General features: G+C 32.6%; 1 protein-coding gene across 1 annotated transcript; it reads left to right on the top strand.

Moving 5' to 3' along the window:
• LOC18094826 (ubiquitin carboxyl-terminal hydrolase 7) lies at positions 1-9,265 on the top strand. Its single transcript, XM_024593924.2, has 18 exons — positions 1-163; positions 1,064-1,209; positions 1,368-1,403; positions 1,499-1,606; positions 3,887-3,987; positions 4,094-4,217; positions 4,766-4,825; positions 4,915-4,982; positions 5,267-5,317; positions 5,516-5,624; positions 7,145-7,233; positions 7,364-7,433; positions 7,623-7,703; positions 7,797-7,892; positions 7,984-8,032; positions 8,453-8,560; positions 8,656-8,730; positions 8,897-9,265. The coding sequence occupies exons 1-18, from the start codon at positions 154-156 to the stop codon at positions 8,950-8,952; spliced, it is 1,437 nt and encodes a 478-aa protein (XP_024449692.2). The 5' UTR covers positions 1-153; the 3' UTR covers positions 8,953-9,265.
• Positions 9,266-16,448: the final 7,183 nt, after the last annotated feature.

The raw sequence follows: 16,448 nt of genomic DNA, 5'->3' as shown, positions 1-16,448 counted from the left end.
ACCAAACCCGGATTTGAATCCAGACCCGAAATCTCCTTATATTAACCCAGAAATGAAAACCCCTTAAAATCCACGAGCCTGAGAGATTTCCTTTTGCTCAAGCAAACACGAAAATAAAAAACCAAGCATCCATCAAAAACTCACCAACCAATCATGTTGACAGGTATTTCTCGATATTCTCAAAAAACACATTATTCTGACGCTTGATTTTTATTTTTTATTTTTTTGGGGTTTATTTTTGAATTTCATGAACTGGGTAATCGCTGATTAATTTTTTTTCGTTTATTTTTCTGATGATTTTTTGGGTAGAGAGAAAGAAAGAATATCTTATAGCTATAGCTATAGCTATAGTATTTGTTTTTCTGGCAATTTATGAGAATCGTGGAACTCTTTGTAATAAGTGATTAATTTTTGGGTTACGTTTGTAGTTAGTGATTAGTGTTTGTTGCTAGAAATCTGGCAGTAGGATTAATGAAATGGGGAGTTTGTCCAAAAAATTGAGGTTACAACAAGCAGCTTATAGAAAGTTTGGCTCTTTAAGCAAAATAGAATGCAAGAAAAGGATCGGCATAGAGAACTCCGAATAGCTTTAGATGGAGATTCAGTCGAATTGGTTTTGTGTAGACGCCATTTGTGGGTCCCGGTTTTGAATGTTATCACTCAGACACCGTTTGCTAACGCGGTGCAAACCGCTTTCCACGAAAATTCAAAATTTTGTTTTTGCTTAAATTTAATTTTTTTATATTTTTACATCGTTTTGATGTACTAATGTTAAAAATAATTTTTTAAAAATAAAAAAACATTATTTTGATACATTTCTAGATAAAAAACACTTTGAAAAGCAACTGCTACCATACTCTCAAACACCCGTATAGTTCTTGCGGCGGATCTTATACAATGACAGTGTGTATTCTGTTTTCCTTTTTGTCTTTTTAATTCATTTTTAGAATGTCTCAAGCTCAGCAGAAAAATCGGAGCTGTCGCTTTTCAGTTATCATTTGTCTAATTGTTTTAGAATTTTGGTGCTTCTTCTTCTTTTAACGATTCCAATGAATTGGCACAGTGAGTGTAAAATGGCAAAAGGAGCTGTTCCCAAAAGTGGAAATTGACACTAGCCAGCCCCCTTATGTTTTCAAATGTCAGTTGCATGGTTTGACTGGAGTCCCCCCCGAGAGGCAGAAGATTATGGTTAAGGGTGGTTTGCTGAAGGTAATTAGATGTTTTTCTAAATGTACCTGAAAGTATCCATTACTTGCAGTGGTCAATTTGATTCATATTATTTTAATTGTGATTTTTTAGGTGTTATTAAGAATTTGTTGCCTTTTAATACACTTGTCCTTCTTTAACTTCATTGATGGACAATGCAGGATGATGCCAATTGGGCAACCTTAGGAGTGAAGGAGGTAATGGTCTTTTATGATTATTTTACTGCTACACAACTCTTATTCTTGTGTGACATGATGCTAAATAATGGTGTACATTCTTAAAAAAATTTTAGGGTCAAAAATTGATGATGATGGGGACTGCAGATGAGATTGTGAAGACCCCAGAGAAAGGCCCTGTTTTTATGGAAGATCTTCCAGAAGAAGAACAAATGGTTGCTGTGGTATTTTTCTTCAACCCTTTTCTTCTACACATGATCTATGAATTCATGGCGTGCCACTTTAAGGAATTTGTTGATTTATATAATAACATTCTAATCGATGTAGAAAACTGACATCAGAAGTTATAAACTGTTGACAAATGGAATTTATTAGCTTTCACCCCTTAAGGAATTATTGATTTTTTTTTTGCTTCTCTCTTTTATTCATTTTTTAATTTGATAAACTTAACGGAGGTTAATGAAACAGCTTCTAAATGATTAGGTTCTGAAGTGAATGTGAGCCTTCCATAAAAGTAGTTGATTATGGAGATATCACACAAACTAATTAAGCATGCATATATATATATATATATATTCATTCTTTTTTCCAGTTGTTGCTACCTTTTCCTGTGTTCTCCCCTTGTATTCTATGTTATAAAACAAGCTCCTAGATTGTAGGATCCACAGAAATGACATGGATCTGTCTGCCTTTTTTGAGAGTTGTGAGCGTTCCAAGCAATCAGATAATTGCTGCACAAGCTGAGCCTTGACCGATAAATGACAACAAAACCATGCTTTGTCCTGGTCCAAGCAAAGCAAACGGAGCTGTACCAATTGCACCTTTGGCTAGGCTTGGCCTAGTTGTGTTATCAAGAAATAAGTCATGCTTCATCTCCATTCCCAAGCCAGTATTTATCTGTGTGGCTTTGTACTAATCATATGTCACAGTTTTGCCTTTCTACTGGACTGTAAGTTGCAGTCTTGTTCACCAATGACGAGGGAAAAGTGAGAGAAAGGCAATTCAGAGAAGAGCTTCCAGCTCCTTTGAAATAAGATCAACAAAAAGAGAGAAGAAAAAAAAGGAGAGAGAAGTGGACCAGAACATGACTTATTTGGATATGCCTGTAAATTCATTCATCAATGGCCCATGCATACAAATAATTCTTCTAGGAAGCCTAAGACTCTTATTGTGATCAACATGTCCATTTTCACCATCATTGCCTCCATGTATGCAAGTTCCAATCATTCTTTTATGTATTGTCAAGCTATCAAATTTCTACCCTAAACCTGTTTCCAAGCTTTCTCATTGGGCTTGAACTTGAATAAGCTCAGAACCTCAACATGGCATGCTATAAACTCAAGTTCTTAGTTACAATTTGAAAGTTATAATCTGTCAGTCCCATAAAGAGTGATTTCCTGGCTGGTAAGTCGTAGCATATCTGTATATCATCCAAAACTTAACGCATTAATTCTCTCTCTTTTCTATTTTGACCCTCAATAAAAACTATTTTCAACATTTTTTCTCCAACTACTTTTCATTTAAAAGGACATTGTTGAAAAGTTAATAAAAAATAGATGAGCTGGCATATGCCTGTAAATTCATTCATCAATGGCTCACGCATACAAATAATCCTTCTAGGAAGCCTAAGACTCTTATTGTGATCAACATGTCCATTTTCACTGTCATTGCCTCCATGTATGCAAGGTCCAATTATTCTTTTTTTTATTGTCAAGCCATCAAATTTCTACCCTAAACCTGTTTCCAGGCTTTCTCATTGGGCTTGAACTTGAACTAAAGCACAGAACTCAACATGGCATGCTATAAACTCAAGTTTATAATTACAATTTGAAAGTTATAATCTGTCGGTCCCATAAAGAGTGTCATTTCCTAGCTGCTAAGTCGTAGCATATCTGTATATCATCCAAAATTTAAAGCATTAATTCTCTTTTTTATTTTTTCCCTCAATAAAAACTATATTCAACATTTTTTCTCCAACTACTTTTCATTTAAAAGGACATTGTTGAAAAGTTAATAAAAAGAATGGATGAGTTGGCATATGCTTTATTAGCTATTATTAATATGTCAGCATAACACACGGAGTATTATTATTATTATCTACTTTCTTATCATTGCATGCATGGAAAAAGACAGTGCTGATACCTGTTCTTCCCTCTCTCCAATTTGTAGAGCACAAATTTACAATGATCCTTGGTTATGCATACTGGACAAACCTTTGATTGACTTTCAGTTAGAATGCCATTGCCTTGGTGGAATGGAAAAGTGAAATTCTGGATTATGCTATTATCAGTGATTAATATTTGATAATCAGACTTTTCTAGATTCTTCATTGTAAATGCTATTTATATATATTTTCATCAATCCTTTATTAGGAATATCTAGTACTTGGATGTTTGTTTTCTTTTTTCCCTCTTTAATGTCACCAGATATTGTTTTTATTTTAATGATCTTTTCTCACTTAATATTCTTGTTTCACTTTATGCTAAATTTGTTTCTGCTGACAGGGTCACACTGCTGGCCTCTTTAATCTAGGGAACACTTGCTACATGAACTCAACAGTACAATGCCTGCATTCTGTTCCAGAGTTGAAGTCTGCTTTAGTCAGGTGAGTTCTCTTTGTGAATGTCTCTGAAACTAGTTTTCAAGTTGCAGATCAAATGTGGATACTTTTGTATGACTGAAATATTGTTATCAATGTGAAATTTGGGCAGCTATCCATCTCAAAAAAGCAGTGATTTGGATCATACGTCTCATATGCTGACAGCTGCGACTCGAGAACTATTTAATGAGCTCGATAAAAGTGTAAAGCCTGTGGCACCTATGCAGTTCTGGATGGTTTGTACTCTGCTCCTGCATTATTTGCAGCATTTATTGACATCTTTTCTATTTGAGAAGCTTTTAGTAATACAACATATAAATGGGATGAAGTCTCACTATGAATGTTGGACGCACCTTTTTCAAACATATTATTGTTTAACAAGCTGTCACATATGTGGAGTCTTACTGATTTGAGCTGAAGAAATGTATTCCAGAAAACTAGAATGTTGCAGGGCAAAGAACTCTGATTATATGGATGTTAACATTGATCTTATTTATTAGGAGTTTCATATTACCCATTCCATGCTTAATACCGTGCAAGCATAATCGGGTTTAGTTCCTAATGATGTACAAAACTATCTGCCTTTAATAGTGCAAACTCTTGCACATTATTGTCATCATTAGGTTTTCAGTTTTGCAGTCCATCAATTGATGTTTACCATGATAAGCCTATATTTGAATTTTGGCATACCTTGAAATTATTGTTGTTGCATTATTGCGCTTTGATTGTTTGGAAACAGGGGAAAACGCATACTGCATTTTACTTTACCCATTTACTTTTGCAGGTATTGCGCAAAAAGTATCCGCAGTTTGGTCAATTGCATAATGGAGTCTACATGCAGCAGGTTTTTCCAAATATCAATATGCCTAACATAACAGTTGTAACAATATAATTTCTTGTAATGTTGATCTATGCATTTTTGAAATGTAACAGGATGCTGAAGAATGTTGGACACAACTTTTATACACCCTTTCACAATCACTTGGATCACCGAGTTTCAGGTAGTTTTGTTTTGTGTTTTTCTGAATATGAAACATTGTCCATGCACATATCTTAGTTGAATTGAGCTTCATAGACCATAGAAGCATGCTTTTGCTCTATAGTGGATGTCATCAAAAGTCAAAACTTTTACGCCATTCCAGTTTGGAAATTCGTTGGAGATTGTTTTTGTACAAGTATAATTCCCTATATAGAACTTATTGGTTTAAATATCGTTGCTTATTCAGAATGCTTGCTTTCTGTATGGATACTTACCTTCTTGATTTTGACCTTTTATAACCTGCAGTGAAAATCCAGATACAATCAAGGCACTTTTTGGCATTGAACTTGTAAGCAGGTGGATATCTTCACCTCTGTTTTCATAACAGTTGGATTGTAGCTAAAGTCACATTTAGCAAAAGAATAAGTGCTACATTTCTAAGCTTGCTTTTACTGCTGGATTGTCATTGATGCATTTTAAATGATTATGAGCGTCTCCATTTGGCTAGGGACTACAATCTTTGACAAAGTTTTTGTATGTGATATTGGTTGCTAGGGTGCATTGCCAAGAAAGTGGTGAAGAAAGCTCAGAGACAGAATCAGTTTACTCACTTAAATGCCACATATCACAAGAGGTGAACCATTTGCATGAAGGACTGAAGCATGTAAGATTTACTAATTATTCTGTTACCAGGATTTCATTCTTTTCCTTTTATTTGATTTTGGTATGTTGAATGCTTTGTGTATTCCTTTGCAATAGTCTGGTTTGTGCTTGCACTTAACTAGCTCTTGATAATCATGTGTCTTGTTGGAAGCTTTTGCAAAATGAATCTGATTCCACTTCTCTTCTCTCAATTGCACAGACCCAAATGCAAGGCACAAGGCCACTCAGTGGCCATGGCCTCCCCCAAAACTTTTAAGAAACTCATATATCCCCTGATCATATGTACCCTGAAAACTAAAAAACATGGAAATTTAGCAATTGAAAGGCAATCAATCTAAGTTAAATATGAGATGTCATCCTATTTAAAGTAAATCAACTGTAGCAGCCAATTGCATTTGCTCATATTGGCATGAAAACTTATAATGAAACAATGTTTCTTCAAAAATATTTTTTTTAAGATAAAATAGGCATATATATTTGGAAGGAGAATACTCATATCTATTTTTACAAAATGAGCAGCCAAAACATTTATGCATTGGTGCATGCAAATTGTTAAATTATTGATATCTCAATCCTGTAACCCAAGAAAATTTCTTGCGCAATCCCTGCTGCTTGTCTTTGTGAACTGCAACAATAATTTGTATAGGCACAATGTCATTACATCAAGTGTTAATTGTCCATGTGCTGGAGGATAGTGACTATAGAAGGTTTTGCTTATTGATAAATAACAACAGTACTCAATTTTAGGATCTTGCCTTTTCAGTGTTCTCTTGCACAAGTTCTGCATGCCAGTCCTCTGGTCTCTACCTTACAGATGAGTTAAAGACATTTTAGTGCTAGGCACCCACCTTGGCAAATAGAATACCTTGTCAACCAGGCCTCAATTCCTAACTAATTGTTTTGGCTATGGGTCCTTTTGCGCCATTTCACACAATAGTACATTGAATCTGCCACAATATCACAGTAGAAAAGAAAAGCTTCATAGCTATTGCTTGTGCTTGCATTTGTAGTTGTATTAACCTTATCGCCGAGGAACTTTTCATGATTAACATGGCCAACTTATCATCTGAAGGTAAAAAAACTGGCTTTTAGTAGACAATGCAACCATGTGGAAATACTAGACTCTTGAGAATTGAGATCTTTGTATTTAACTACAATAAACGGTAGAATTCTTACAATGGACTATTACTTGAATATTTAAATCAAAATAAATAGAAATGCTTTTTATCAACTAGTGGCTAATGATTCACAAGTTAGCGACTAACCTATAAATGCAGCTAATATAGCTGATTACTCTGGTTCTTTTCATAAAACCTGCTTTCTCTTTTGAGACAATTTCACTAGCCGGTCTGTATTTTTATGTGGCATCACTAGATTCACTACCTATCACTTCCCACTCCTCAACTTGAAAATAATATCTGTGTTGTGTTGTGTGTGTGAGAGTATACACATGCATGCACACACGCACACGCACACATTAAATGCCCTGTATTAGTAATATCTTAATCTTACTGGTTATAGGGTTTGAAGTCTGAATTGGAGAAGGCTTCTCCCTGCTTGGGTCGTAGTGCAATTTACCTGAAAGAGTCCCGTATCAATGCCTTGCCAAGGTAATAACCTTCCATTTTGGCTTTTTCTACGTTGTGATTTCCTTTTTCAAACTTTGTTATTTCTCTTTATTTTTATAAATTTTTCCTCTTAAAAGAATGAAATTTCTGATGGCACATATTTGTTTTCAAGGTACCTAACTGTTCAGTTTGTTCGTTTTTTCTGGAAGAGGGAATCAAATCAGAAGGCCAAGATTTTACGGGTAATAGGGGTTTCTTTTTTTCATTCTGTTACAAATGAGAAGTGACTTCAAAAGTTCTGTTTCTGTGGTTGTAAAATGGCTTGTTTAATTTAAGGGATTGGATGCTCTGCATGCCCAAAAAGGTTAATAAAAGCCGTACTTTTTAATGTTTATATGATACAACCTTTTTAAAATTACTGTCTTTCTTAGAAAGTGGATTACCCATTACAACTGGATGTCTACGATTTTTGCTCTGATGATCTTTGCAAAAAATTAGAAGCACCTCGCCAGGTATATTTTTATCCTTTTGTTTCAGTGCTCAGTATGTAAGGGTGCTAAAGTTTTGATGATGATTATGATTATTCTTTACATCTCATAACTCAGATTTTAAGAGATGAGGAGGGTAAAAAGGCTGGTTTGAAAGCCAAGGAGAAGACCTCGGGTTCAAAAGACAATGATGTCAAGATGACTGATGTGGAGGTGAGTAGATTGTTGAATTGTGGATGCAAATACAAATAGATAAGACCAATGGATATTATTGATATATCTTACCCTCTTGTTTTCTGTTTAGAGGCCATCAAATGAGAGTGGAGAATCATCAAAGCCTACCTCCAAAGAAGGTGAAAACTTCTAAATTTCTCCTGCTTGTGATTGAAGCATCTTTTTTTGGTATTTCTATTTTTCTTTTATCGAGGGTCTCCAGGAGATGCTTTGTGTTTGACTTCCAGGGGACTGCACTTGCAGTTTGTATTGATAATGTTTGTTACTATTGTGTCTGGCTGTGCTTCCTGGATGTTGTGAAAGATTTTGGGCCAGAGATGCTTTCTGTGCATATAAGATGATATTGCGGCCTTCATTGTATTTAATTTTTCAAAGTTAACTCTACCATTGCTGCATTTTTTTTGGAGATGCTAAATATAATGCAAACTGTTTGTATTTATAAATGACTGATTTTTAATTTGCTACTTTCCTCTCCCAAAGTTGTCTTTACTGGGGAATGCACCTAGTTTCCAGTGCTAATACTTGACCTTCCACTACAGATAAAAAGTCACATTTAACTGGAATATATGATTTGGTAGCTGTGCTCACCCATAAGGGAAGGAGTGCTGATTCAGGGCATTATGTTGCATGGGTCAAGCAAGAAAGTGGTAAGTTCTCTAACGAGTTTGTTCAGTGTTTTGTCACTATGTTATTTGGATCGACTTGGGTTTTTCAACGGATGAATTCTCAATGTTTATCCCAGGGAAATGGATTGAGTTTGATGATGATAATCCTGTTCCACAACGGGAGGAGGATATAACTAAGCTCTCTGGAGGAGGTAAGCTAGCCTGATTGGATAATGGGCTTGTGTGGTGGGAAAATTCTGCAAACTTATTCTTGCTTTTTTGTTTTTTATAATCACATTCCCATCAACGACTGCCATTTTATTCTTAAGTGAAAACTGTCTTTGTTTATTCTGATGAATTTCTATCTTTTGATCTTAGGTGATTGGCATATGGCTTACATTTGCATGTACAAGGCACGAACTGTCCCGATGTAATTTTTTCTAATCCCATCATTTTTAGATTCAAGTCACCACTGGATTTCTTCGTAGATCCATATTGTAAAATGGACAGTAGATTTTTACAGAATTGGGTTTGTTGTGCTTATAGGAGTTGTCATGTCTCATGCATGTGTTATGACTGTATGGCATAGGCTCATTGTTTATGATTTCGGACTTCTAGTTATCTAGAACCTCATCAGAAATCAGAGCTCAGATGTTGTAATTCTCATTTGTCCTGTTAAGAAATGCATGAATATGGTCAACAACTTCTATTGAATCACAAATAATTAGTTATCAAGTTTTAAATTAATTGTAGTTTTAATTTTTATTATTATTATTTTTTTTTTTTGGGGGGGGGGGGGGGTTTTTTTTTTTTTTTTTTTTAAAATCGTTTTTTTTATAAAGGCTTTCCATTTTTATTTTGGGCAAAAAAAATAATTAAAATTTTTTTTTTGGGGGGGGGGGGGGGGGGTTTGCTCTTTCTAGACTTTAAAATCGTCTATGATAATAAGGCCTTCCAATTTTAATTGTGGCCAAAAGAATCAGTTAGATATTTTTTTGAAGTAACTACTATGCTATTCATTTTTTATTCCTTCTTTTTAGAAACTGAATCCCAAGTGGAGTTATGTAGCAACCTCGGAAACCAAACTAGATGTTCTAAGCATTTGTAATGTTAAGGAAAAGAGAAGGAAAAAGATAAAAAGAAAGTAAACAAACTGGGATTTAAAGAAAAATGATAATTGTAGAAAAAATGTAAGTTTTAAATTGCATAAAAAAGTTGTGTATATGAGGTTGGTTATCGTTTTCAATAACTAGATTTATATATAATGTTACAATGATAAAATTTTACACATACTTAAAATCTTAATCCTATACAAACTCTTTATGGTATATAAAGGATTTACAATCCAAATCCTTGTGCATATTCTTTTGGCAATTGTATGTGTTTTTGTTATGCTGATATATCTATTAGTCTAACTATTAAAGAATCCTGTTGTTAATGTGAATTCATCGATTGTTGATCTTAACTGTCTTCATTGGTTAACGGTCAATTTCATTCATCTTTTTTCATTGATTTATGAAGTGAACTAATGTTGTTAATCAAAAGACACTTAATTGTTTTTAGTATAAACAATGCTCCCAATATTTCTTGTTTGGATTAATAAAGGAATATTGATTTGTATTTTATGCTCAAATCAATTGTTGCATAATTATGTTGGATTAGGCACAATTATGATCGATTATTGACACCACATATTAGTAATTTGACTAATATTTGTCATTGTTGATTGTTTTGCAAATGAGTGGTCTTTTTCGACTCCCAAACCTATTTTGTTGGTAAGGTGTGATTTTGCATCATCCTTCCTCACTGTGTTCAGATGTTGAATCCTTTGGATCTTGATTAGTCGACCTTGTTGCAACCTTCTTTCAAGATCTAGGAGATGTTGATGATTACTAGCCAATTCTTCATCCTCATTACAGAGTTTACAACCACAAATGCAGTGCATGAAAATATCTAAGAAGGGGAGAAAGCCACATGTTTGGCAAGCTTTCAACTTAAAAACTGCAGCAAAAACAACAGGTTGGCACAGTGAAAGGAAACAACATGTAAATATCCCCATGCATGCACAAAACACTCTCTCTTCTCCCACATGAACACATATAAGGTTCTCATTAAATCTAAATCCGGTACCTTATTATGAGCATGATATATGGAAAGACATTCATATAGCATAACCAAGAAAAGAACGAAAACAACTAGAAGATATGAATCTAGAAAATCAAACGAAACAAAATCCTACCTGTAACGACAGTGATAACTTTGATGTTTCTTGCTTTCGACTGCCACCAACCTCCTCCCTTTTGAGAAAGATAGTTGCTTGATAGGAATTGTCTACTTAGAGGCCAAAGGTTTGAATGGCCTTAGGATTGCTCACTTGCTCCTCCTTCAAGCCCCCTCTTTTAGTCTTCCTTGACCATTTTTCTTCACTGTATTTTGTTCTTATTTTAGAATCTTTTATTTGTGGGTTTTATCTTTCCTTTTCTTAATTTTCTTCTATCCTCTCTTTACTACTTCCTTACTCTTTTTTCTCTATCTAATATATACTGACTTTTATTCCCTCGTCTTCTAGCTTTCATTCTGTTTTCTGATCTTGCTCTTTTCTCTTCTTTCATTCTTCCTCCAAGCTGGGACTTGGTGCCTTTTATAGAGGCCTGGGGATATAGTACTTGGGGTTTGCATCATGACCCTTGATTCTTCATTATCCATCCTAGCCATCGATATAAAGACTCGCTGGCAAGGCTAGTTCTGCAAAAGGTCTTTAGGCCAGTTTTGCACATCGATCCTGTTTATTTTTGTGTTTTAAAAATATTTTTGATAAAATTTAAATTTAAATTTTTTATTTTTTTTTATTTTAAATTAATATTTTTTAGTATTTTTAGATTATTTTAATGTGCTGATATCAAATATGATTTTTGAAAAATAATAATAAAAATATTATTTTGATACATTACTGAATAAAAAACACTTTAAAAAATAACCAAACTCTAAAAAATTACAGGGGGGGTGTGCTTTTTATCTTCGTAGAGGGGAAAGAAGTCGCCAAAATTCCATCTCCACGCATGTTATCTTCCTTTTTAGGGAAGTAGACTTTAAGGAATTTGGTCAATGTCAAGTCATTCAATCCTTAGGGTTCTATTTCAATCATAACAACGCCTTTTCCATATCAAACCTTTTTTCTCTTTTCAATGAAACTCATTGTTTCATTAAAACTCATTTTTTCTTATTAGTTTTCAACTTAGTCCCTAAAATTTTGATTTCTCAAATCTTAGCTGATTTACATTAATTTTTAAGAATTCTTTTCAATCAAACCCTTAAGAAGTTTATTCAAAATGGCCATTTAAGTTTTGATCTTTTTACAATCTAGTCCTTTTTTAATGTAATTTCAGTTTTTTTTTTGCTTTTCTTCAATCAAACCTCAAATTATAGCCATGATAAATTTGACTAGTTGTTAACTGAATCCTTGTTTGTTATTTTAAAAAAAACATATATTTCATGAAAAATTTTCTTTAGGAGATTAAGGAGTTAATTGTTTTGGGAAATTTTGAGGATTTTCAGAAATATTGAAAAACTTTTGTTTTTGTTTTTGGGGGGTGAAAATGTCATGACATTCAATATGATTTTTCTAATGCCTAGTACCATGTAGATTTATGAGCTCCCTATGTACAAGTGTTAATCATTATTTTTTATAAGTGAAAAACATCATTTTCTCAATATATAATGTTTTGTTGCACTAATATCATCACAATACTACTCGAAATTGTTGATCAAGTTTACTTTGAAAACAACAGCAAATATATTCAATTTTAAAACTTTATTTATGAGGTGATCAATCTCGATGACATTGGCATAAACAATCATTTTCTTAAGGTTTCCTGACCTTATTTTTGTGTTCCTTGGCTTGGTGTCCGGTCTTATTATAGATAAAGAATTTGTCATTAAATTTATTAGCAATCCCCTACCCCTTAACAATAAGCTTTTTCTCAATAAGCTTTTTTTTTTTTTGTGTGAGTCTTTACCAATTGTTCTATAATGTTTGCTTTGGGGGCTATATTGAATTAATTGGCTCTTTTTTAGGATAACTTATTCTCTTTTTCTATCCTTAATCTTAAAATGAGTTTTCAACTCTCATTTCCTTGTGCTTATATTTAAGATAGTTCTTGAAGTCTTTCCATAATGGTGATGGTTTTTTAATAATTATAGTCACTTGGAAAGATTCACTTAAAATCATTCCTTCAATATAAATATCATATAAGATGAGCTAAAAATTTTGAACTTGGCTTATAATTGTCCTTGAAGCGACCATCTTGAAGTTCATAAATTTATCAATTATGAATTTATTTATACCAGCATCTTCAGCATTTTACTTTTTATCTAAAGCTTTTCACAGTGCTTTTGCATTTATAATTGAAAACTATATATATATGTCCAATTGATTTAAGATGTCATTCTTGCACACAAAATTGCTATGATTTTACGTGTTCATAATTGTTATAATGATAGCATCAGATTCATTATTAGACAACTTTGGTGCTTCTTTCGACAAGAACTTTATCAAGTTCAATGTGGTCAAATAGAACAACATTTTCTATTGTCATCTCTTGAAGTTCAATCCATTGAGCTTTTTAAGTTTCTCACCATGCATCATATAAAGTGATGGTGAAATCCTCTTTATCGAAGTAGTACTTGTTGAAGCAATATTAGTTTTTGTGGTAACCATTTCTTGAGTAGAAGACATGACCTATTTCTAAATAAACAATTTTAGCTTCTTGAATGCAAATAAAAAATAACTAAATTAAAAAATGAAAAACAATCACAAACTAAACAATATAACAAGTAACTAAATATGACTAGTATTGAAGTTGTGCGAATTTAAACTCTTAAAATTAATGATTTGTAGTATATAAAGTAAGGGTATCGTTTTACATGAATACAAGTATTAGAACTTAATTACTCAATCAAAATAAGCTATTTAAGTTTAGATTAAAGCAAACTAAGTTAAGATGCATTAAATATACAAATATGAAGAAATTAACTAATATGAAATGTAAACAATAAGTAATTAAAAAGGGGATTTTGTATATGATCTAAAATAACTAAAAACAAAAAAGCTTAGAAAGCTAAGAAAACAAAAGAAATCAATTCTGAAAAATAAAAGGCAAATCAATAGAAGATTATATTGTTTAGATATGTTTTATTAGAAGATTTCTTCAATGATAATTAAACATTAATCATTGAGTTTAAATATGTTTTCTAATTTGATTTGTGATAATAAATAAATCAACCATGGAAAACAAAAAAGTTTTTCTACATATTAATAACCAAATATGTGATAAAACATAAACTCAAAATTTATGTCTAAACAGAGCTGAGCGTGCACATGTGGGATAAACCTAAACTATATTGTACATGCCCAGATATGACCCTTCAACATCTTACTATATAAACTACAAGACAATCTTGTATTTTTTCTACGTGGAATAGATAGTTTTGAGTTTCATAAAAAACTTATCAATCATGAGTTTTTAAAAATTTATTTTTTATCACCCATAATTTATTTTAATCATATTAGTGTTTCATTTTAAAAAATTCTGGTTGGAGAATGATTTATAATAAAATTTTAACCCTAAAAATAAATATAACTTACTTATTAATTGACATGGAAAGAACGTAGTAACACACAAAATATAACTTACTTATTAATTGACATTGAAAGAAAGAAAGAGCTCACGAGGAACCAAATGGGTCTAAAATTTCAAATGCAAGATTTGTGATTTGTCAGCGTTGTTCATAGCAAGGCCTAGACAAGGAAATGCACCAATTAATCTTATTATTCACTGTTAGTAATAGCTATTTTGTCTTTTCATCAAAAAAAAAAAAAAAACTTAACACCAGCCGTGAAGAACATTAAAAAAATTTCACAGGACAAATAAATCTTTTAACATCTTAATTATGTAGTAAAATAGCTAAAATAATTTTTAAACAAAAAATTTAAAACTAACATTAAAGAGCATTTTTATATTTGCACAATAAGTTTTTTTTGTTATTATAATGTTAGTGGAGATGCAATTTGGTATTTGACCAAATATAAAATAATATTAAAAAAATGAAAAAGCACATTGAGACAATTAAAATGTCCTTAAAAGAAAAAAACAATAAGTCTAGAGTCAAGGGTTTTTTTGGTCTTTTTACAATGATTTTTTCGTTATTATTAAGTCAGTTTACGGCTTCTTCTTCTAAATAAGTTGCCGGTCATGGAAGGTATAGCGAGAGCTAATTTCTTCATTTTTGTGCTGAGATTTCCTTGAAAATCCACCAAAAATGAGTAGATATAGGGAGATCATGGAAGAAAAGAGATGAAGGATTAAATGGCTAGGATTTGTGAGAAATATAGAGAGAAAGTTTCAGCTAGAGAGAGAGAAGGAAATGAAGGAAAAATTTGAGTGCTGTTTGCATAAAACTCATTGATTTGTTGCTAGAAAGAGGTAAAAAAAAACCTTGTTTAATGATTTATTGAAGTTTTTAATATGTTTTAATGCATGTTATGTTAAATTTGCACTATGGAACTTAGGGTTTGAGGGAATTATATGTTATTGATTTGTAAACTCATTTGAAGAGTGTTGCTAGGAATGAAAAACGATTAGGTACATGATTAATTGCAAGAAATTGAAAAGAAATCATTCTCTTAGGCCTAAGAAAGATACGAGGATGGATTTAATTAGTTTAAATTAATATTAAATTTTTGTTTGATTATGTTATAATGTAAACCATCGGATAAAATAATCTCATCTTGATTGAGTAAAATACAATAAAACATGTCAGCGCACCAATCTTGTCACCAATCTCATCTATACCAATAGTTACACTAATTTAAATTTCAAGTCTTACCATGTCTCTCCTATACGAGAGGTCCCAAGTTATCGATAAATCATTTGTACACATCCTGTATTCATTGTTCATACACATTCCAATCATTCCAAGTCTCAAACTGTAACACCCCAAACTTTTAAGATAAAATTCACACAATTATCAAGTTATAAAAATGAGAAGAATCCCAAGAAGTTTTTTTTGCCCCTTAAATTAAGAGATAACCATTAATTAACCATCGTAATTGCATTCATGCATTAGCGTAATGAAAATTCAAATTTTCAAATTACTACTTAAAGTTTTAACAAAATAGCACTACATAACTTTATACATGCAAATTAGAAGTATTGATAAATACAACCTAAAAGAAAATTCTTCTATTTTCCTATTAACTTAAGTGACTATACAGAGGGAACATCCATGCATCAACTAAAAGTTACGCTGCTGAGATGAACCTGCATAGTAATTTGCATAAACATAATTAAATTAATTAAGATGATTTAATATATTTTTCATTACACTAACAATTTACTTTTTAATTCATTTATCATCAATTTCTATAATTTCCCACCTGTCTCATTTATCATCAATTTCTATAATTTCCCACCTGTCAGCGCACTGATCTTGTCCCATAATAACTAATTTTATTGATCGCCTATTCCCAGGACACCAGTTCCATTCCAGAATACGGGTCCAACTAACAGCCCATTCACATGGACTTTTTAATTCATTTATCATCAACTTCTATAATTTCCCACCTGTTAGCGCACCAATCTTGTCCCATAATAACTAATTTTATTAATCGCCCATTCCCAGAGCACCAGTTCCATTCCAAAATACGGGTCCAACTAACAGCACATTCACATGGCACCAGTTCCAAACTAGGACACTGGTCCAACCATCAGCTCATTCATAGGGCACCAGTTCCATTCCAGAATATGGGTTCAACTAACAGCTCATTCATAGGGCACCAGTTCCAAACCAGGGCACTAGTCTAACCATCAGCCCATTCACAGGGCATCAGATCCAAACCAGGACACTGGTCCAACCATCAGCCCAATATCAG

This window comes from Populus trichocarpa, chromosome 1 (genome assembly GCF_000002775.5).
Source record: "Populus trichocarpa isolate Nisqually-1 chromosome 1, P.trichocarpa_v4.1, whole genome shotgun sequence".
In the NCBI taxonomy this organism is placed as follows: Eukaryota; Viridiplantae; Streptophyta; class Magnoliopsida; order Malpighiales; family Salicaceae; genus Populus; species Populus trichocarpa.
The sequence above is the reverse complement of the archived record's forward strand: the minus strand, read 5'-3'. Positions and strand labels throughout refer to the sequence as shown.